The 22,285-nt window shown below is 50.5% G+C and overlaps 2 protein-coding genes and 1 pseudogene across 9 annotated transcripts; 1 reads left to right on the top strand and 2 right to left on the bottom strand.

Moving 5' to 3' along the window:
* Positions 1–67: 67 nt before the first annotated feature.
* Positions 68–14,132, bottom strand: LOC144192970 (FH1/FH2 domain-containing protein 3-like). 8 transcript variants are annotated; one of them, XM_077711812.1, is made up of 12 exons: positions 14,014–14,066; positions 12,704–12,748; positions 6,887–6,931; positions 6,400–6,527; positions 6,219–6,337; positions 3,972–4,091; positions 3,732–3,893; positions 3,329–3,519; positions 2,293–2,482; positions 1,906–2,050; positions 1,694–1,843; positions 401–913 (listed from the first exon to the last, which is right to left on the bottom strand). In XM_077711812.1, the coding sequence occupies exons 5-12, from the start codon at positions 6,324–6,326 to the stop codon at positions 711–713; spliced, it is 1,269 nt and encodes a 422-aa protein (XP_077567938.1). In that variant the 5' UTR covers positions 6,327–6,337; positions 6,400–6,527; positions 6,887–6,931; positions 12,704–12,748; positions 14,014–14,066; the 3' UTR covers positions 401–710. The 8 variants fall into 8 exon arrangements, with proteins under 8 accessions (XP_077567936.1, XP_077567935.1, XP_077567938.1 ...); XM_077711813.1 differs by lacking the exons at positions 6,219–6,337; positions 6,400–6,527 and having other exon boundaries at positions 14,014–14,132; XM_077711811.1 differs by lacking the exons at positions 12,704–12,748; positions 14,014–14,066 and having other exon boundaries at positions 6,887–7,273.
* LOC144192974 (FH1/FH2 domain-containing protein 3-like) lies at positions 4,461–5,978 on the top strand. The gene is made up of 4 exons (XM_077711818.1): positions 4,461–4,551; positions 4,777–5,039; positions 5,206–5,700; positions 5,772–5,978. The coding sequence occupies exons 1-4, from the start codon at positions 4,461–4,463 to the stop codon at positions 5,931–5,933; spliced, it is 1,011 nt and encodes a 336-aa protein (XP_077567944.1). The 3' UTR covers positions 5,934–5,978.
* A 1,548-nt stretch (positions 14,133–15,680) lies between the features above and the next one.
* LOC144192968 (titin-like) overlaps positions 15,681–22,285 on the bottom strand; it is a 40,478-nt pseudogene continuing 33,873 nt past the window's right edge.

Below are 22,285 nucleotides of genomic sequence, written 5' to 3'. Positions count from 1 at the left end.
ACTTCCACAAAAGCATCAAGGCAAAACTGCAATGTACTGTAGACAAAATAGCTCCAAACGCACACAATTGTACATGTATTTAAAAAAATCATTTTTATTCGAGTAGTACTTTTCCCAATAAACAAACAGTTAAAAACAAGACCAAGCGAAGAGAGAATTTTAAAAATGCAGAAAAACCCAAGATTAGTGGAAGAGGGGCGAAAAATACTGCAAAAAAGGTGCACAGTAGCCCTCCCTCGACAGCACCCAAAAATAGTCGCATTTCTTCATTTGTGCTCTGTATTTGCCATTTTCCGTCGGCCCATGGTCATATGTCCTCTGCGCTTTTTTGGAGCCCCAGGGCCCGCAACGTCTCGGCGCTCACTCCGCTTTTCAGCGTCCTCCTCACTGCACAGAAACCCATGTCAAAAACACTTTGTCGTCATTTAGCGTTAAAAGAAAGGGGAACATATCTTCTAAAGACTTGCTATGGCTACAGGAAGGGGTTAAGCTCATTCCAAGCGGGTGGACGAACGGACGGCTATCTGGAAGCAAAAACTGGCACGGGCGCCGCTTCTTTCCGGCCGGATTGTTGCAAAAGCAAACATCGGGCAGAAGAGAAGCCACGGCGAGACGCGGACGCCGACCAAAGTACCGTCCGTACCTGTGGCTTTTTTTTTTCGCCAAAGGTCGGGGTCAGTCGGACTGGGGCCCACGTAAATCGCTTGTCGTCAAACGGACGGAAGCGGAGATGGCCGCCGCGATGTCGGCGAGGGCAGACGGCCGCGGACGGCCGCCGCCGCCAGCAGAGAAGAAGGGAGGGAGACATTCGGCCGGATTAGTGTGTTTTGACCAAAACAATGCACGTGGTGGCGGGTCCAAAAGTACAATGCGTCCCAAACTGGGCTCCATCCTGTCCCTCGGGGAATAGATGCTTTTAAAAAAAAAAATAGAAATATTTTATTTTATTTTTCTAGGGAGTGGGACTGGAGAATTTGCAATACTTTGAAGTTGTGTGGTTATCCGTCACCGAAAATTTCAGGAGACGTGAAATGATTTCAAGGAGTGGTACTCATTCTTAAAATACTTTGTGAATCTACTTGGAAAAAGTCATCTACATCAGTGGTCCCCAACCACCGGTCCGCGGGCCGCCTAGTGCCGGTTCGTCGGAGTAAGAAATATTAACCTTTTCAATCTCGTTCTCCTACTTGAAATGATGAAAGTTGTTATAATAACAAATACTTGCTACTATGCTTGGGAAATGTTTTTTTTTGTCGTCTTGGGTGTCGTTTGTGCACCGACCCCACACAATTTTGACTCAAGTGATAACCCTCCCCATTCACCGGTCCGCATGAAAATAGAAAGAGCTTTACCGGTCCATGGTGGGGAAAAAGGTTGGGGACCGCTGATCTCCATTCTCCCTGACGTACTGCATTAGTCCTTAGAGTGGCCTGAATATTTCCAAATTTAATCCTTAGAAGATCTCATAAAATCAACTTTTAAAAGATAATGTTATCGCTAGCCGGCACTTAGCGAACAGCGATGGACGAAAGGTATGCGTGGGCGCTCCCACTTTAAGCCAATTGGATGTCATTGGAGGTGAATGGCAGGCAACAGTTTACGCCTTAGGAAAACGCCAGGAAAGGTATGGGCCAAAACCCAGCCGCAAGACGGAGAGCGCGTCCGAAACCGGCGGCGGCGGCACGTGGCTTACTGGACTTCCTGTTGATCCGGGAGCGCTTCCGGGTTTTGGGGGCGGACGCCCTGGCCTCTGGGTCGCGGGTCACCAACTCCACCAGACGCTCCATAATGTCGTCCGACCGGTCTCGGTGGTCCCGAGGCGACGGAGACTGGCCGCGGGACGCTGTGGCGCGGGCGACCCTGGATTAGAGTGCTCCTTTAAAAGGCCATCGAACGGCTCCTTACCGCCGACGGCGTGAGAGCGTCTCCGGTTGCCGTCATCTTGGGTCAGCATCCGGGTCATGGACCGGGTCATGGTCCGGTGCTTGGCCTCCGGCGAGACGGGGGCCGAGCCCTCGGGGCGTGGCAGCGCTCCAGAGAACTTCTCCGTCTGAAACCAGGCCAAAGAGTATGTACGGGTTAACCGTCAATCTCGCAGTGCAAACGGACGGGATGCACACTAGCGGCAAAGTCGTTTTGGGACGCCCAGTTGGGGCAGAGTCGTTTTGGGGCGCCCAGTTGGAGCAGAGTCGTTTTGGGACGCCCAGTTGGGGCAGAGTCGTTTCAATGGAGAGCAAAAGATGAGTCTAGCAGAAAGAATGCAGAAGAAAATGCTTTGAAAAAGAGTTTGACCTCGGTGATCAGCTTCCCCCGCGTTTTGGTCCTCTCCCTGTGTTTGTCACGCTTGCGTTTGAGGGTGAGCGCCTCTCTGGTGGTGCGGTACTCCAGCGCAAACTCGCTGATGATCCGGCAGAAGCCCGTCACTTTGGTGTCCCGGGCCGATGCCGCCGGCTGACCCAGGAACAGAAGGAACGAGTGGAACCTGCGAGCAACGCCACGAGCCTTAGTAAAGTTGTGGATGGCATGAACACTACACGACTTGTGGAGGGAGGGCAGGGCGCCTTTAGTGATTGCCTTCCCCACCTAGAAACGCACGTGCGTAAAGCGGTTGAATCAAGAATATTTGTTGATAAGCAAAAGCGTAAGTAAATGATGACATTATCGCCCGCATCCATGGGCGCATTTACGAAAAATGAAACTTTGAAATCATTTCTTTACTGTCGTCTGAGCTGCGGCAGGCACACTTTTTGCATTGAAATAATCTCAAGGCGAAACTTGCTGAAAGTCTTCCGACTTCAAACTGTTGCCTATATTCTCATTAGAAACTCATTATCATTAGAGTTTGATCAAGGGGAAGTAAATCACTCCAACCCCCAATATTCACAAATCCATTTTTTCCCAGTTGGATCTAACGTCATCAACGTTGATGTCCGGAGAACTCGAACAGCTTTCAGTTCGACTGATGTTTAACTAATGAATGGGACGTTTTTAAACCTCGTTTTAATGTTGGACTTTTCCTCCAGATATTATGCAAAATGCCACGCGCCCACGGAGATGCCCCCGAACCCAAAACAACTTCCGGTTCAGTTAGCGTCAAAAGGGGAACAGACTTAAATCTCGTAATGTTACCACTTCTTCTTCCCCGTACTACTTCAGGCAGCTAAATTCATGAGAATTCCTCCCACCCGGCCTGGACGTCTCCCGTGGACGCAACACCTCGCGATTGTTGGATTTGAATTCTCCGGCAACGGGACTGACAAACGCCGCCGGCGAGCACGGCGGCATAGGGGACGGGAGGACGGACGGGAGGACGGACGGGAGGACGGACCTGTTGATGACTCTCCTGTGGACCACCTTGAGAATGAGAATCCTTTGAGTGCAGTCCTTCAGGAAGTCGGCCATCTTGTTCTTCAGGGCGCTTTTGGTCTCGTGCTTGGAAACCACCTGAAGGTTTTCCCAGGATGCCTTGCAGCGTCTTTCCAGCTGGAGCAGATTGTCCGCCAGCAGCTCAAAGTCCACCTAAAGAGAGCGGAGGGAGAGAGAACTAGAAGTAGACCCCGACTCGTTCTCGGCCCAAAATTGCACTCCATTCTCGGTGGTTTGATCTTCTTTCTTTCATCCATTTATAAAATAAAAAGGTGGCTTTCACCACCGCCAGAAAAGTGGTCCACGAGTCCGGCGGCGGGCTCTTTTAAACTCCGGCCTAAGCTAACCCCGTGTCCGGGACGCACCTTGGCGGAACGCGTGACGGCGGGGATCTCGGAGTAGACGTCGGACGAGCGCGGCTCGCTTTCCGTGACCAAGGCGCAGACGTGATGGAGCAGAGTTTGGCGGTGGACCGTGTCCTTCACCTCTGCCACCTTCTCCAAGTAAGCCAGCTCGAAGCCGCCGGCCTGAAGGAGGGATGGGTGGAGGGCTTACAAGGGATTAAGGCGTGCCGCACTGCCGCAGGCCCGCCCGCCCGCACTCACCTCGGAGCCGTTGAGGAAGTTCCCCACGGCCAGCAGCGTGGCCAGGATCTTCTTGAAGGTCCGGTTGCCGGCCAGCTGCTCCATGCCCAACTTCAGGTCAAACAGGGGCTCGGCGATCTCCTGAAACATCAATGGGACTTTCTTTGCCCGCTCCGCCGAGGTCCTGCGGCCGTTCTTGTGGCCCTTTGCGTTGTGGCCGCTTTGGACACCCCTTCCTATCCCTGTGCTATTGGCTATCTGATCATTTTAACAAAAGCGGATGGCTCAAAAAGAAAACATGGGAAAGTTGCCCTTCCAAGGCCATCTTTTTTTGGCCGTGACGATATACGTCACTTTGCAGTCGTACAATGATCGGATGAACAAAAATGGTCATCTTCTAATAGATGTATTTTTTTTTTTAGTCGACGGAGCGTTGTCTTGTTTGAATTTGTAAAAAAAATAAATAAAATAGTTCCATGTATTTGAAAATACCACACGGGTCAAGGATCCATGGTGCAGTCGCCACAGACTCGGGTTAACCCCCCCGCCCAGTCCGCGGCTGATTTTCACCTGCTCGAGTGCCTCATTCCAGGCTTAGAAAGTTTGTTTTCCCCCCTCGGTGTATGGTTGACCCTAACCCAGGAAACAAAATCTTGATAAAGAATGGAAACGTGCAAAAAGTTTGATGTCCCAATGAACTCATTGGCGGTCCTCGATGGCCGTAGTTGTCCGATCCTTTTGATGTGGGAGGGTAGGGTGGTGAAGGGGCGTATTTGTTGTTGTTGTTTTTAAATCCTAATAACCTCAGCATGCCTTTTGTCTCCAGGCATACCTGAGCTCCCCGCCGTTCGCCGCCAGATCAGCACGCTGTCCGACGACAGGAAGTTCCTTCTGGACATGCTCTTCTCCAAAGCGTCCGCCGCCGGCCGTGACGACGGCCAACTCGGGGCAGGGGTCCCGGCGAGATTCTCCGTCTCGACGGAGGAGGCGGGCGCCCCCGACGAGGACGTGGCCGCCCCCGACAAGGACGTGACCTCCTCGCGCGGCACAGAGCCGGAAGCGTCCGAGCAGATGGACCGAGAAGAGCAGGTCAAGACCCCTGGCGCGGCACAGCTGGCACACTTTGGGGCGATTCTGGGTCAATTGTGTCATTTTGAGCTCCCTTTCTGTGCATTATGAATCACCCGCTATGGATTTTGCTCTTCACGGAACTTGACGAGATGTTTTTTTTTTTTTCTTCTGCCGTCTCCAAAAGCCTCAGACGCGTCAGCCGAACAGAGTGGACGCCGAGAGTCCCCGTCAGCGCCTGGAGACCGCCTCGCTGGGACCCGGGGACGCGTGGGACCATTTCCAGTTGTGCGGCGCCAGCCTTCGGATTAAAGACTTGGACTTCTCAGACCTCCTGGAGGAGGAGGACCTGGACGTTCTGGACACCACAGACTTTTCCTGCCTTTCAGCACCCCTGGAGCGGTTACCTCCTCCTCCTCCGCACCTTCCAGGCAGTCTGGCTCCTCCTCCTCCTCCACCACCGCTACCCGGCGCTCCAGCTCCTCCTCCTCCCCCGCCGTCGGGGACAAAGAAGAAGAAGACGGTCAAGTTATTCTGGCGCGAACTGAAGCAGACGGAGACGCCGGCCAAGTGCCGCTTCGGACGGGGCACCCTGTGGACGTCACTGGACAAGGTCCAAGTGGACATGGGGAAGCTGGAGCACCTCTTTGAGTCCAGGGCCAAAGAGACGCCATGGGCCAAGGTAAGCCGGGACGACCGTCGCCGACGTTTGGTGGGGGGGCCCCTTTGACCGCGGGGGTGGCATGCACACAGAAAGCGCCAGAGAGCAAAAAGTCCGAGATCCTGGTTCTGGACTCCAAGCGGAGCACCGCCATCAACATCGGGATGACGGTCCTGCCCGCCGTTCACGTCATCAAGAGCGCCATCCTCAACTTTGACGACTTTGCCATCAGCAAGGAGGGTGTGGAGGTATGAAAGCATCTCAACCCCCCCAAATGCTCCCCCACCCTAGATCAGCCGGCCCAATTGGCTTTTGTCCTCTCGGGAGCAGAAGATCCTGATGGCAGGAAGAGACCATATTAATGGGAAATACTTTTTAAATCAAAGAGTATGGGAGGCATTTTGGGTTTAAAGACCAATTGCGGGTTATGTCATCAATCACGCCTACGAATAAACTAGTTTCAGGGTTATGGTTATAGTCAATTAAAAGTGCCAGAATACACTAAACAGAAAAACATTAATCAATTAGAAGAAACTTACACGAGACGACATCTTGAGATGACTTGCGTTGATGTCCAAATGTGGCATTAAGGGTCTGCAGAAGTGGATGTGGCATTTATTAAGGGTCTGCAGAAGTGGATGTGGCATTTATTAAGGGTCTGCAGAAGAAACTGTAAAGTAGTATAGGGTAAGAACGTGTTATCCCAAACTAGGCGCTCACCTTCTTGCGCTACTGGATGTTATTGACGTTGTTCGAGATGCTGGCGGAAGCCGATCTGATCCCTCCGGCCGTGGCGATGAGCGATGCCCCAAAGGTGAAGGGTGCCAGGGTTAGGGTTAGCCACATTACTGGACAATATTGCAGGGTTTTTGGGTCGGAAAAAAAATAATTGCAGGGTGCACTTTTTCCAAACGGCCACAAGATGGCAGCAAGAGATCATATTACTGGGAAGTAATTTTAAAATCAAAGAGGGTGTGGCTGAGTTTTTGGTCGGGAAAATAATTGTATGGTGAACTTTTTCAAAACAGCCACAAGATGGCAGGAAGAGACCATATTAATGGGAAATACTTTTTAAATCAAAGCGTATGGGAGGCATTTTGGGTTTCAAGACCAATTGCGGGTTATGTCATCAATCATGCCTACGAATAAACTAGTTTCAGGGTTAGAGTTAGTCAATTAAAAGTCAAATCAATTCAAAGAAACTTACATGAGACGACATCTTGAGACGACTTGCGTTGGCGCCCAGAAGAACCTGTAAAGTGGTATGGAGTTAGAACGTGTTTCCCAAACTATTTACAGCTGCAGTACTTTTTACTTTGAAAAAAATACAAGGCACAACAATATATATCAGGGGTGGCCAACCAGTCAGAGACCAAGAGCCACATTTTTTACCGTGTTACCGCAAAGAGCCACATTTTTTACTGTGTTACCGCAAAGAGCCACATCACACAGATTTATTGTAAATGTCACACACCAGCATAGTAATGACATAAATTGACTCCTACAGTACTAACAGCACAGGCCAGTCATTATCAACGATGAACATTGTGTGTGCACTGTCTCACACAGACAAACTCTCAGTTCAACCAAGTCCACAAACAAAAATATAATAATTTACAATAGCGTTTTTCTTTTTCTATGCATGTTACTTAGTGGGACTTCTGTCATAAAATCAGCGCCTATTTTTGCGCAACATTCGCTCCTTGTGAGCTGTCATTTATTATGAATGGCTTTTCGCTAGTTAAAAGCCATTCATAATAAATGACAGCTCACAAGGAGCGAATGTTGCGCAAAAATAGGCGCTGATTTTATGACAGAAGTCCCACTAAGTAACATGCATAGAAAAAGAAAAACGCTATTGTAAATTATTATATTTTTGTTTGTGGACTTGGTTGAACTGAGAGTTTGTCTGTGTGAGACAGTGCACACACAATGTTCATGCGAGGCAGACCAAGGCGAGAGTGCTCAGCCGGGAGCAGCCAATTGATTGATTGATTGATTAGCCTCTCTGGTACTGAATTCTGGGGGTCAAGCTTCTTTTTGTTCTGTGTTGTGTTGTATGTCGTAGTGATAGAAAAACCGGTTACAAATGTTCTCTTAATCGTCTAGTTTTAAAAATTCTGCGACCAACTTTGGTCTTGTCCAGAGGTCTTGGATGGTTAGATTTGTGGGGTCATTTGTGCACGAAAAAAGATGTTCAGTATTGTGGGGGGAAAAGTTGCATTTTGGGCAGGCATCTTGTATTCCTGGATCGATCCTGGACAGGTAGCTGTTTAGTTTCCTGCTGTAGCCTGATCTGAGCCTGGCGAGCTCGGATCTCACCTTCCTGCTCAGCAGTTTTTCTTCTTGGTTTATTAGAGGGGGTTGGGCATTGAGGACTTTGTTGGGTTTTGCCTTGTTGAGGATGTTTTGAACTTCTTTGGTGTGAATGGATTTGACGCATTGTTTGTAGTCTTCTTTGGTAGGATTTGGCTTGTCGTATTCTTTTTCTATTTCCTTGCCATGCTGTGTGATGATGGTCTTTTTCATCTTTCTTGGTTTCTGGTTTGCTTGAAGAAGTCTGCGACCTGGATGGCCTTCAAGATGGCATGCCGCCAGGTACTGCTTTCCGATCATTTCACAGTGCTCCTTCAGAGGCATAACCGCGCACTCAGCATGCAGGTGGTCTATGGCTGACATAGAGAGACATCCGGATGCTATCCTGAGTGCTTGGTTTTGAATTGATTGAAGCCGGTTCCAGTGTGTGTCTTTAATTATTGGCGACCATACTGGGCTCGCATATTCAAGGACAGAACGGACGATAGATTTGTATGTTAGGAGTAGTGTTTCTTTTTCACAACCCCAGCTGGAGCCTGCTAGTGATTTAAGTAGGTTCAGCTTTTTCTTTGCCTTTGCAACTGTCTGCTTGATGTGCGGGCCAAAACAAAACATAGTGTCAAATGTGACACCAAGTAGTTTTGGCGTTTTTTCCAGTTTTACTGGTACCCCTTTGATGGTGATCTTGGGATGGAGGTTAGCTTCAGCAGTGGCTGGGGTAAACCAGGTCACTGTGGATTTCTCCGGGGACACAACCAGCTGTCGTTCTTCTAAAAAATCTGCCAGCTTCTCCAAGAAGTTGTTGGCTTTGGCAGAGAGAGATTCGACGTTCGTACCTTTAACGAAGATCGAAATATCGTCCGCATATTGTATTAGAAAGACATCTTCAGGTATTGCAGGAAGGTTAGATAGGTAGAAGTTGAATAGTATTGGTGAGGTAACCGCTCCTTGCGGCACCCCTGTCCTGACATTGCGCGAGCTGGATGTAGCATTCCTGAAATGTACTCTTGATTGTCTTCCTGATAGGTAGCAGTTGAGCCATCTCTTTATACAGCTCGGTAGGGTGGTCAAATTCAGGTCTTTGAGTAGCTTTTCATGAGAGACCATATCAAATGCCTTGCTAAGGTCGATTTGGACTAGCAGGGTACGGTTTGCCGGTTTATTCTCATTAAAGCCGCCTGCCACTGATTCTGTGAACTCGTGCAGAGCTGTGACAGTGGAGTGGTTTGACCTGAAGCCATGCTGGATGTCAGGGACTGGTAGATGTTCTGTGAGGGTTGGTAGAATAACTCGTTCTAGGATCTTTATGCTGGGACATAGAAGAGAGACGGGACGGTATGATGAGGATTCATTTGCAGGTTTACCAGGTTTAAGAAGAGGAATAATGATTGAGGACTTCCAGATTGCAGGAATCGAACTTGTTTTCAGGGACCGGTTAAAAATGTCGGTTAAATATTGTAGTCCTTTGTCGCCTAAATGTTTAAGGTGAAGAGTAGATATTTTGTCTGGGCCTAAGGCTTTCGAAGCCTTGGCTTTCTTTATTGCTTCCTTTGTCTGGCTTATAGTAATTGGTTCTATGTTGTTGTTGTTTTTCTTCAGGTCTTTTGTAACTCGTCTTGCTGTTCTTGTTGTCTTGTGGGGTATTACTGATGAATATTGCTTGTTGAATTTGTCCGCTATTTTCTTTGGAGTTGTTATGTATTTACCTTTAAATTTTATTGCTTCGTTGTTGCTTGCTTGTTTGCCGCCATTTAAATGTTTTATCAGTCGGAATAGTTTGGTTGTGTCCGATTTTTTGTCTTCAATTGTTTCTTTCCATTTCTCTCTCCTATGTTTGTTTATAATTGATTCTATCTCTCTATTTAGTTCTGTTATACGTTAGGAGTCCGGGTCAGTTTGTCTTAATTCGTCTCTTGTTTTTATCTTGTCTATTGCTTCTGTTGGTACCTCGGGTAGTATCGTTTTTATTCTTCCTGCTGGAATGGTTTTGTTGGCTATCTTATTTATAATTTTCCTAAAATGTTGTTCACCCCTGTAGACATCTGTTGGGGCTGGAAGTCTGGAGAATTTGTTTTCTGTTTCAGTCTGAAAGTCTTGCCAGTTAGCTTTACGAAAGTTGATGAAAATCCTATTTTCGCTGGTTGTTGGTCTGATGTCAGTTTCTATCTTGATTATGATGGGAAGGTGGTCGGAACCAAGGTTGGTTTTGACCTTCCAGGAGGTGAAGGACATCAGGGATAGGCTTGCTAAGGATATGTCTGGTGATGATGGTTGTCCGTTTGTTGGTAGTCTTGTTGGGTTGTCTTCGTTAATAGTTCCAAAATCTGCATTTCCTATTTCGTCAGCAATGTCTCTGCCTCTGTCATTACTTAGTTGTGAATGCCAGAGTGTGTCGTGAGCGTTCAGGTCTCCTAGGATTAGGGTATCTTTCATCTGGAGGAAAGGAAGGATAGATGCAGAGTAGCCTGTGCCGCAGCTGCTAGTGGGAGGGATGTACAGATTGATGATGTTGATGTTGTCGACCTTGATGCCCTGGCTTTCCAGGTGATTGTCCTTTGGCAGGTCATGTATTTGCTGGAAAGGAGCAGCCAATAGGAGAGCGAGGTGTACACCCACGTGGTGGGCGCGCTAGTTCGCCCACCACGTGGGTGTACACCTCGCTCTCCTATTGGCTGCTCCCGGCTGAGCACTCTCGCCTTGGTCTGCCTCGCAGGGGGTGTGGCTTTTTCAGCCGACGCTCGATCTTTGGGATACTTTTTGTGTGCGCGACGCCGTTCATTGTCGCTTCTGGTTCACGGGAGCTCTCCCACTCTGTTAAAAACGTTTACTCAAATGACCTTGCTCCTACTGGGAAACTTTGAGGTATTTTCATCCCAAGCACATGCGCATTGGACGAAAATACCGTATTGAACTCAAGCGAAGCGCACACGCAAAAAAAAAATAAAACACAAATACAAACTTTGATATGGACGTAAGAGCCGCATGAAACCGGGCAAAGAGCCGCATGCGGCTCGCGAGCCGCGGGTTGGCCACCCCTGATATATATTATCATTTAAAATTGACAATATATAGTGGTAGCTCGACATACGAGCAATTCGAGATACGAGTAAAGTTTCGAGCAAATAATCTCTAGATACAAGACCAATTTCGAGATACGAGAAAGCAAGACATGTAGCTGTTTGACTATAGCGCACTAGTCTTTTTTGCTGCATCTCTTTCGTGTATATCAGTGTTTCCCCCCCCGTCACTCGCGCAAATGGCGTAGCGATCTCTATTACGAGGAATATATATTACTTATCGTTGGCAAGTGGTCGTGCGTTATCCCATTGTGAGGACATTTGTGTGCATCATTTTCGGAATATTTTGAAGGGAATATGAAAGCAAACAGCCCATCGATAGTGAAAATCAGGTTGGAAGCGGAATAAACAGCGAACCCGGCCGGCCGGGAAAAAGGAAGATATGAAAATGCAGAACAAAATTAGAATTATGTTTAGTGTAAGGTTAGATTAAACTTATTTTCCAAGTTTATTTAAAAAATGTTGCTTTGAAACGAGCGTGTTGATGTGCAAAAAGGGTTGGAGTCCATCTCTCTCTCTCTCCCCCTTCAAAAATCTGTATAATTTTAGTACTACTATAAAACACATTTTAATAACATTAAACACTAGTTTTGTGTTACTTTGTCAATAGATGGTGGATTAGAAGAAATACAACATTGTTTCAATCCAATATCCTCTTGTTTTTTTTCCCAGAGGGTGGGAAAGGATTAACATCCAGCCCCCTTCGAAATCTGTATAATTTTAGTACTACTATTACTATGAACACCCGAATAATAGTAGGCACCGGAATAATAGTAGGCACCGGAATAATAGTAGGCAGTGGAAAATTGCAAAGATAATGAATATTAGTAGTAGTAGTATTAATCGGGTCTTCATAGTACTATTGTTCGGCTCTTCATAGTACTACTGTTAGGGTCTTCATAGTACTATTATCCGGGTCTTCAAAGTAAACATTTTGGTAATATTAAACTACTATTTTTGTGTTACTTTATAAATATATGTCGAATTAGAAGAAATAAAACGTTATTTTCCAATTCAATATCCTGTCTTTTGTTTTTCAGAGGGTGGCAATAAATCCCCCCCCCATTTCTCTCTCTGTATCTCTCTCTCCCTCCCCTTCAAAATCTGTATAATTTAAGCACTACTATTAAACACATTTTAGTAATATTAACCCACTAGACATGTGTTACTTTGTCATCACATAAACCGAAAGCCTTTTAATGACCGACTGTGTGTGTGTGTGTGTGTGTGTGGGAGGGGGGGGGGGGCTCACCTCTTTTGGGGCGCCATATTACTGGACAATATTGCAGGGTTTTTGGGTCGGAAAAAAATAATTGCAGGGTGTACTTTTTCCAAACGGCCACAAGATGGCAGCAAGAGATCATATTACTGGGAAGTAATTTTCAAATCAAAGAGGAGGGCTGAGTTTTTGGTCGGGAAAATAATTGTATGGTGAACTTTTTCAAAACAGCCACAAGATGGCAGGAAGAGACCATATTAATGGGAAATACTTTTTAAATCAAAGCGTATGGGAGGCATTTTGGGTTTCAAGACCAATTGCGGGTTATGTCATCAATCATGCCAACGAATAAACTAGTTTCAGGGTTAGAGTTATAGTCAATTAAAAGTCAAATCAATTCAAAGAAACTTACATGAGACGACATCTTGAGACGACTTGCGTTGGCGCCCAGAAGAACCTGTAAAGAGGTATGGAGTTAGAACGTGTTTCCCAAACTATTTACAACTGCAGTACTTTTTACTTTTGAAAAAAATACAAGGCACAACAATATATATTATCATTTAAAATTGACAATATATAGTGGTAGCTCGACATACGAGCAATTCGAGATACGAGTAAAGTTTCGAGCAAATAATCTCTAGATACAAGACCAATTTCGAGATACGAGAAAGCAAGACATGTAGCTGTTTGACTATAGCGCACTAGTCTTTTTTGCTGCATCTCTTTCGTGTATAACAGTGTTTCCCCCCCCCCGTCACTCGCGCAAATGGCGTAGCGATCTCTATTACGAGGAATATATATTACTTATCGTTGGCAAGTGGTCGTGCGTTATCCCATTGTGAGGACATTTGTGTGCATCATTTTCGGAATATTTTGAAGGGAATATGAAAGCAAACAGCCCATCGATAGTGAAAATCAGGTTGGAAGCGGAATAAACAGCTATGAACACCCGAATAATAGTAGGCAGTGGAAAATTCCAAAGATAATGAATATTAGTAGTAGTAGTATTATTCGGGTCTTCATAATACTATTGTTCGGCTCTTCATAGTACTACTGTTAGGGTCTTCATAGTACTATTATCCGGGTCTTCATAGTAAACATTTTGGTAATATTAAACTACTATTTTTGTGTTACTTTATAAATATATGTCGAATTAGAAGAAATAAAACGTTATTTTCCAATTCAATATCCTGTCTTTTGTTTTTCAGAGGGTGGCAATAAATCCCCCCCCCCCCCATTTCTCTCTGTATCTCTCTCTCCCTCCCCTTCAAAATCTGTATAATTTAAGCACTACTATTAAACACATTTTAGTAATATTAACCCACTAGACATGTGTTACTTTGTCAATAAATGGCAGATTAGAGGAACGAACGAATGAACTTTTTTTTAATAGTCGCCATTTTGAACAAAAGCCTCACGTCGGGAATGCTAACATTTAAATGGGCAAATTCGAGGTCTATCACGCCTACCAAAAAAGGTTACAGGTTAAAATGCTACTAAAGCCGAAAGAACGTCCCACTAAACGCAATAAAGAGAGAGAAATCAATTGCAAGGAGATAATTACCAAACCTCAAAGCCAAACGCCGACCAGACATGGCGGCCATGTGGTCAATACAGTAACTTACTACGGTCATGATTCGGGCAACATTGCAACTGCGGCGCATGTACAACACAGAGATACAAATAGCCAACTTTAGAGTTATTAGGATAGAATGTACTCACGTTCTTTTACGGACGAACACAGTCCAAATTCTTCCGACAAACATTTGGAGCTCGCTAACATAGTGCCGTTTGAGAGGACCGTGGCGAAAAAGGAAGTGACGTCATTGCGTCCCTTCAAAATGGAGACTTCCGTTTTACAAAATAAAATACTGATATGCGGTTATTTAATTTCTCGCGAGATTTTATACAGGTTCACAGTTGTACGCCGTAGGGGCTATATCTTACATTTAACATGCAAGTAGTATCAGAACATTGCCCCTCGTAAACAAGTATAATTACAATGATTAGCGAAAACATTTAGTGAGTTTAATTTTATCTCTATAGTTTCGACCTCCGGACATTTTGGTTGCTTGTTTATAAATTGAAGAGTTTAAAGATTGAGTTGACAGTAACACTTCAAAATCGCTGTAAAAGATAAATAAATAAAAAGACGGTTTGTATGCTAACTCTCTCTCACAGTGGGCATGAATTTGAAAATGTGTGGGTGGGTTTCAGTTACAAAGGAATTTTTATATTAAGATTTTTTAAAGCTTGCTCGTCTTTTAATTAACATGATTTAGTACCTAGGCCTTGAGATCTTTGCGGTTTCTTGTGCAGCTAGGAAGAAGGAATAATGGGTCTCAAGATAAGTGTGGAATGTATAGAACGTATACAAGACTTGGGTGATATAATAAACAATGTACATTTTCAGAGTAAGTAATGGGAAAGGTATGCAGACTGGTGAGAGTGGATATATATTTTTTAACAATCACTCTAGTATACATTTAGCACTTCATATAAAATGACCAAACCCTCCTTCTGGAGCCAATCATCAGCCTGTCATATATTCTGGGACTTGTTTCCCCTGGGGCCCTGTCAGAGACCCTCCTTTGTTAAAGGACAGCTCTCTGACACCAACTTCTTCAAACTAACGGGAACACGGGACAGTGACGATCGTGTGAGCAACAGATGAGCGTGGCGAATAGATGGGCTCCACCTTGGCTTTTTCTCATGACACAAAGATGATTTGATAAAAAAAGTGCAGGTAACGGTTTCTGGACATGGTGTTGTGGCGCACACGTACCTCCGTTGATGAAAGGTGTGAGCGTGACTTTGGCCTCGGCCGTCCAGTTGCCGTCGCCGGACGCAGAGGAGCCCGATGACAAGGACGCCGCGGCCTGCTCCGAGGTGACCTCCTTGGTGTCGTTGCAGGCCAGGAGTGTGAAGTTGCTTAAAACAGGAGTCTTAATATAATGTGCATTTCTAAAGAACACCCCGTCTATAATCTCTGTCCTCATCTTATGCTCTTCCATGATGTCTATAATATCTTCTCAACTCACCTCAGTGTTCAACTGTTGTATTTTTCCATGATGCCTATAATCTCAACTTCTGTACTTTTCCGTGACATCATGCTGAAATTCAATAAAGGCATCCTCCACCTCGAAAAGATAAGAGAGAACCACCGAGCCGAGCGCGAGATACCACCTCGCGCCTCGACCTCTCTTCCGCCGGCCGGTGCCTTTAAAATATAACACAGTCTCTGCCTCGTTTTTCCTTGGTGCACGGTTGGTAATTGCGTTGATCTGTTATTTCGGACCCAACAAGGAGGGACAAAACTGGGCGCTCCTGACAGCGCCACCCAGAAGTGATTCACAGTATTTTGGTCAGAAAACAGGCCAGAGAATGTGTGGTGCTGAAATCATGCTTTATTAAAACAAAACGACAAACAAACACTCAAGGAGGACCAAGTAAAGAAAAGAAGAAGAAAAAAAAAGCTTCCGCCGGCAGGCGCACGAGGCAATGCCGACTGAAAGCTACACACACACACACACACACAAACACGCTAACGAGCCAGATCCTCCGAGAGGGTACGCCACTATACTGCCCCCAGATATAGTCGGGCAACCAGGCTGGGGAAAGGCCCCGGGGACCATTGCGGGCGGGAGCGGCGCCACTATGTCAAGGGGAAAGAGCAGGCCACTTGCGCGCTCCGCTGGTCACAAAATGAATGGTCGCTCCGAGCCAAAGCAAGAGTGAGATCCGCCGAGGCCTCTCACGCGAGGGTGACGCAAGTGGCGCTGGGGGTCTCGCCTTGGCGGGAAACGGTAATGGCGACACGAGTCAAAAAAAGCAGAGGTTGCTTTCACCGGTGATTGAACTTTGGCGGGGAGACGCTCCACCCGCCGAGGCCATCTTAGACATCAACGTAGCGTTGAGGCGCAGGGATTTGGTTTCCACGCTTGCCGGGGTATTCGTTCCGTGTGGGACTTTCCCCCGCTGAAGCGCATTTGCGTTCACTCTTTCACTTCATATTCTTGCTAGAAATAACAAGGCAGACATTTGGCATAACCGTCCGATCCGGCTATATACATTATGTACACGGAACTGCAAAAGTGTCGTCGTGTTTCAAAACAATTCGAGACGCTAGTTGGACGATGGACTAATGTCAATCCATGAATGTGAATGTCAATCCATGAATGCGAATGTCACTCCATGAATGTCAAATTTGGTACAAAAAAGTTCCTATTTACAAGAAGCTAAGTTCGGCTGCACGCTGGCTCTGCGAGATAGAAGAGGAGGCTTCCACGCGCACGCTCTTTGTCTCGGTGGAGCTAAAAGTGGTGGAGCGCGTGGCCGTGGTCTTCACCTGGACGGAAGAGGTTGAGAAAGCTTCGGCTTTTTGTTCCAGGTGTGTCGTCTCTTGGGTGGCTTCTTCTGCATGGCCTGCGGGAATGGGAACAGCACGTTTGCCGGCGGGTACGTTTTCCGTGGCGTCACAATTGTAACTACTTACCGAGGAGGTTGAAAGCGGAAGTGGACCAATACTGACCCAGCTGGTTTCTGGCCTCCACGGTGTATTTTCCGCTGTCCGCTGCCGTCGCTCCGCGTATCTCCACAGAGTAGGCCTCGTCGGTGCGGCTCGTGGTCAAGTCGGATGTGGCCGAAACCTGCGAAGGACCGGGGCCACTTGAAGAACGGGGAGGAGGCGACTGGCAACGTTGGAGCGCAGAAAAAGGAAAATACTCACGGCCGAGTTGTCCTTGAACCCTAACCCCGATGCCGCTCCTTTCAATGATTTGATTTCAGCAACGGAAGGCGGCGGCGGAGATTTGGCGCCAGGCGACTTGACGGCCTCCGGGGACTTCATCCTTTGCGGGCTTTTGACCGGTTCGGGGGACTTGATGCGTGTCGGCGTTTTGACGGGTTCGGGGGACTTGATGCGTGTCGCCGTTTTGACGGGTTCGGGGGACTTGATCCGTGTCGGCGTTTTGACCGGTTCGGGGGACTTGATCCGTTGCGGCGTTTGGACATCTTCGGGGGACTTGATCCGCTGCGGCGTCTTGACCGGTTCAGGAGAGGAGAGAGACTCCATCGGCCGCCCGCTCTCGACAGGTTCGGGGCACTCGGCTTCGGGAGAGGCGACTCTCGGGAAGGCCGTCACTTTTTGCCGGGACTGGGATTTTCCAACAGTCAGAGTAAAATGGGCTTCCTGCTTACCGGCGGGATTTACTGCCATTAAAGTATAACTTCCTTGGTCGGACACCAGCACGGACAAGATCTCAAGGGAGGAGCCGTACCGCGTGGAGACGACACGGTGACGGGCAGAGGACCCCAGCTCCACGCCCCCGCGAAGCCACGCCACGGAAGGAGCCGGGTCACCGTCCAGGTCGCAGGTGAATCTGGCGGGATCTCCCTCCTCGACACTCAGAGACTGCGGCGTGTTCAGGATTTGGGCGGGCCGCGCTCTCTCCACCACCCCCACGGATTGGGCCGGCGATTCCTCGGCGGTCGTCGACGAGATGTGGTAGGCGTCCGGTCGGGTGGGATCGGCGGGACGGCATGACGGCGGCTCCTCGTCCCCGCGGGCGCAAGAGAAGGCGGCGTATCTCTCCACCACGTCCAAAGTGGCGCTGTCGGAGATCTCCCCTTTGATGTTTCCGCACACCACCGAGTAGGTGCCGGCGTCTGTGGTCACGCAGTCGTTGATCTGGAGCGTCAGCAGTCCGCCCGAGTTGGCGATGCGGTATTTGGCGCCCGGCACCACATCTTTGCCGTCGTGAAACCACTTGACTCTGGGCTCCGGTTTGGCTTGGACGTTGAGGGTGAAACGGGCGTCGGAACCGGCGGCCACGCGTTGAGAGCGCAAGCGGATGCCCATGCGCAGGACGTGGTCCAGGCTGAAAGGAGACTCCGGCGTTGGCTGGACGCATCTCCGCTCAGACCTGAGCGTCTGCTTTCTCTCCTCGTAGCGGGAGAGAAAATCCACCTGGGGCAAGGCAGACTCCGACACCACCGGCTTTTCCCAGCGGGGAGTTTCGCTCTCCGCCTCGGGGAGCTTCTTGACAACTTTGGGGATATATTCGGCGGCCTGAAACGTCACGTGCTCGGACCAGGTGGCCTCCGAAGCTCTTGCCGCCGCCGCCGCCACCGCCACCGCCACGCGGCGGGTGTCCTTTTGAAAACTTTGGCTCTTCTCCTCCAACTCCATTCGCTTGAGTTGGCTCTTGTAGGTGGTGATTCTGTGGGCGGTGGCGTGAGGTCGGAGTAGCTCCTGATCCTCTCTGTCTTCGTACACTCTCTGCTTCTGTCCGGGAGGTTTGTACGTGGCCTTGTCGTGGCGCTGACGCAGGTCGAGGAAGCTGGGGCCGGCTTCGTGTTTGGAAGGAATTCGGTAGGATTGGTAGCTGGGGCCGGCTTCCGTCTCCCGGTCGACGACGGCGCGCACCCTGACGGGCGACGACGCTCGGAAGCGCACGGGGCTCAGGCCGGGCGGGGAGGCCGAGTAGCCGAGCTCCGGCTCTCCCACCTCCAGGCGAAGGCGCTCCTCCTCCGTCCTCTTGACGGACAGATATTCGCCGACCGGCAGCAGCAGCAGCTCCTCGTCCGACAGGTCGCCCAGCGACCTTCTTCGCACTCGGCGGTAGAAGTCGGTTCCTGGGGAAGGCGTGCGGCGCCTGGAGGGCCTGACCGTCTCCAGGTCGTCCCGGGTGGCCGAGGGGATGCGCCACTTTGGCTTGTACTGGTCTTTGATCCTCACGGGCACCTCGTAGAAGCGCTCCCACCTGGAGAGACGAATCGGCTTCATCCTCTTGCGTTGGACTTTCTCCAGGGGCTCGGGGAACTCGTACTGGTCCCTGAGTTTCCTGTACCACTTCATGTCGGAGAGAGGCCGGAAGTGTTTGATCCCCATGTCCTCTTCCAGCGCCAGCGGGTCGAGGGGCCGCGGCGCCGGCACGTCGTAGGGCATGCGCAGTCTCTTCTCGTCGGCCCGTTTCTTTCTCTTCGCTTTCTCCAGCTTCACCTGGGCCTGGGTCTTTTCGCTCTTCTTAGTGGCCACGGCGGGCTTGTAGGCGGTGGCCGCCTCCCTGACCGCCTGCGCCGCGGCCGGCGGCAGAGGGAGGACCACGGTGTCGGTCAAAATCTGATGAAGCCGCACCTTCTTGTCCAGCGCTTCCTTTTGAGCCCAGCCCGGATCCTGCCTCGGTCCGCTCTCGTCGTCCCTCTTGACACGAGCGACCCGTTCCACCCGAAGCGTGGCCTGGCAACTGGCCGATCCGGCCGAATTGGTGGCGGTCACCCTGTACAGGCCCGAGTCTTCGGGCAGAGTGTCTCTCACGTGTAGAATGAAGTAATCCAAGCCTTCGTGGACCAGTTGGATAGACGGGCCGAAGGCCACGGGCGCGCCGTCCTTTTCCCACTTGAGTGCGGGGCGGCCCGACACCCGGGTCTCGAAGCGAACGTCCTGGCCTTCCTTGCACTCCACGTTGGCCAGGAGACGCTTGAACATGGGCCTGAGGGTGAGGTCGGCCGGTTTGGGCCGAGGGACCACGGTGAGATGGGCCTTGCAGCTGTCGTCCCCGTACTTGTTGCGGGCCGTCACGCTGTATTCGGCGTCGTCGTCGTGGTCCACCGCGCGGACGATGAGCTGGTACAGGCCCTTGTCGCTGAGGAAGGTGTACTTTTTGTCGTCCTCTCCCGGGATCAGCCTCTGGCCCGATTTGTGCCAGGTCACACGGGGCTCGGGGTGCACGGTGACGGTCACGCTGAAGCGCACGTCCTCGCCCACGTGGGCCCGGTGGTTGACAAGGGGCAGGGTGAACTCGGGCGACTTCTGAAGCATTCGGGCCGCGTCCATTCGCCGCTTGGTCCTCTTGATGGCGCGGGCGGTGAAGAAGCGGCGGTAGGAGCGGACGCCGTCCACAAACAGCTCGCCGTAGACGCTGTCTTCGCCGTACTCATTGACCACCTTGCACCTGTACGTGCCGTCGTCGGCCCTGGTCACGCCGGCTACGGCCAGGGTGGCCGTGCCGTCCTCGTAGTGGACGGCGTACTTGTCGCCGGCTTCCAGCTGCCTGACGCCGCAGTACCAAGTGACTTCGGTGGCGCCGTCGTAGTTGTCGATGTTGCAGACGAACTTGACGTCGTCGCCCTCGGCGGCCGCCCGGTGGCCCAGCTGGCCTCCCACCGGTCCGTGCTTGAAGGGCGCGATCTTCACCTTGGCCACCAGCACTCCGCGTTGGGATCTGACCGAGCCACCGCTGGCCACACGGGCCGCAGAGACCACCGTGCTCCATTCCTTCTTGGCGGCGGCCCGGTAGTACCGCCCGTGTCTGTCGCTGGGGATGCTTCTCCCGCTCAGACTTTCCGGGGGGGCGGAGAGCCACGGGTGCGCCAGCGCCTCGGCGGAGGTCATGCGGTGCTTGCGCTCTTTGGTCATCAGGTGGTCCGTAAGGTCCATGGCTTCCACGCTGACTCGCTGGAAGGATTCGTCGTCGTAACCGTAGGCGGCGTTGGAAATGTTGTCGATCATCTGCTGGTGGGTCTCGGCCGCAAAGGGGTTGAGCCCGCAGAGGAGCACGTAGGCCAGGACGCCCACCGACCACATGTCGGTGACGGCGCTCACGGCATCGCCACGGTGGATCTCGGGGGCGGCGTACTCGGCGGTGGTGTACTGGATCTTGATCTGCTCTCCGGGCGTCAGGTGCCTGGACTGGCCCAACTCGATGATTTTGACGCGGCTGCCGCTTCTGGTCTCGTACACCACGTTCTCGGGGCGGACATCGAAATGCCCGTAGCTCTGAGCGTGCAGGAAGTGCAGGGCCGATCAAATCTGCCGGAGGTAATTGGCAATTTCTCGCTCGTTGAGCTCAAAGTCGGCGGCGTGGAGGCGCACGAAGATGTCCGCGCCCGAGACAAAGTCGTAGATCATCACCAGCTCCTCGGGGCTCTCAAAGGACTCGTGGAGGAGGAGGAAGTTGGCGTGCCTGGCCAGGTTGAGCGTGGCAATTTCCTTCTTGACCAGGGCCTGATCGGCACCCCGGACCTTGACAAATTTGGCCATGTAGGTCTTGTCGGAGCCGACGCTCACGCAACGGTGGACGATGGCAAACTGACCCCTTCCCAGCTCTTCGGCGATGGCGAATTTGCCGTGCAGGTTCTTTGCGTCCGAGTGCGGCGCTTTGCCCCTGGGAACGTGCCCCGCCTCGTCCACCTCCCTGTCGTACAGCAGCACCCTGGATTTGTCCTCCTTGGTCACGACGGGGCCGCCGGCCTCGGACGGCGCGCTCTGTCCAAACTTGTTCTCGGCGATGACCCTGAACTGGTAGCCGGTCCCTCCGAAGAGGCCCACCACCGTGTAGCGGGTGTCGCGAGATTGAGCCACGCGCTCCCACCGCTCCGAGGTGGTGGGGCACTTCTCGATGACGTAGCTGACGACCTTGCTGCCGCCGTCGTTGGCCGGAGCCACCCAGTTCAGGGCCACCGAGTCTCTGGAGACGTCGCTGGCTTGGACGCCCCTGGGGGCGTCGGGCACATCCGCCACATCCAGCTCCACCGTCTGCTGATCGATTCCAAATCGGTTCTTGGCGCAGACGATGTAAAAGCCGGCGTCCTTCTTCTCCACGCCGTTGGGGAAGAGCAGAGAAGTGAAAGATCACGTGACAATGACTTGGTAGTGGCCGTTGCTGTCGATGAGATCTTGCCCCTTCTGCCAGGTGATGACCGGATCCGGCTTGCCTCCGAAAGGTATCTTGATGTTGACCATCTCTCCTCGCAGGGCAGGAATAGCTTCTTTGTCCTTCAGGTTCTTGGGGAGTTGATCTTAGCAGGAACTGCTCACAGAGAAAAAAGAGGCGGTCAATGCGAGGAGAACAACGCGCCGGGCCAAGAAGCAGTGGCCGGAGACCAACGGGGAAAGGTGTAGACAGAGAGAGAGAGAGAGAGAGAGAGAGAGACGGAGAGAGAGAGAGACGGAGAGAGAGAGACAGAGAGAGAGAGAAATAGAATGCACTAG

The sequence above is a fragment of the Stigmatopora nigra genome, unplaced genomic scaffold (assembly GCF_051989575.1).
Source record: "Stigmatopora nigra isolate UIUO_SnigA unplaced genomic scaffold, RoL_Snig_1.1 HiC_scaffold_38, whole genome shotgun sequence".
Lineage (NCBI taxonomy): Eukaryota > Metazoa > Chordata > Actinopteri > Syngnathiformes > Syngnathidae > Stigmatopora > Stigmatopora nigra.
This window is presented reverse-complemented; position numbering and strand designations above follow the sequence as displayed.

What these genes read in the sequence shown, in the direction of transcription:
- LOC144192974 (XM_077711818.1), top strand. Translation starts at nt 4,461, where the DNA reads ATGGTGCAGTCGCCACAGACTCGGGTTAACCCCCCCGCCCAGTCCGCG. An exon ending in CCTCATTCCAGGCTTAGAAA is followed by an intron (nt 4,552 to 4,776) that starts GTTTGTTTTCCC and finishes TTTTGTCTCCAG; the next exon opens with GCATACCTGAGCTCCCCGCC. An exon ending in AGATGGACCGAGAAGAGCAG is followed by an intron (nt 5,040 to 5,205) that starts GTCAAGACCCCT and finishes CGTCTCCAAAAG; the next exon opens with CCTCAGACGCGTCAGCCGAA.
- LOC144192970 (XM_077711809.1), bottom strand. Translation starts at nt 8,610, where the DNA reads ATGTTTTGTTTTGGCCCGCACATCAAGCAGACAGTTGCAAAGGCAAAG. An exon ending in AAAAACTGCTGAGCAGGAAG is followed by an intron (nt 6,932 to 8,001) that starts GTGAGATCCGAG and finishes ACCACTTTACAG; the next exon opens with GTTCTTCTGGGCGCCAACGC. An exon ending in GGGGGAAGCTGATCACCGAG is followed by an intron (nt 2,051 to 2,292) that starts GTCAAACTCTTT and finishes GCCTGGTTTCAG; the next exon opens with ACGGAGAAGTTCTCTGGAGC.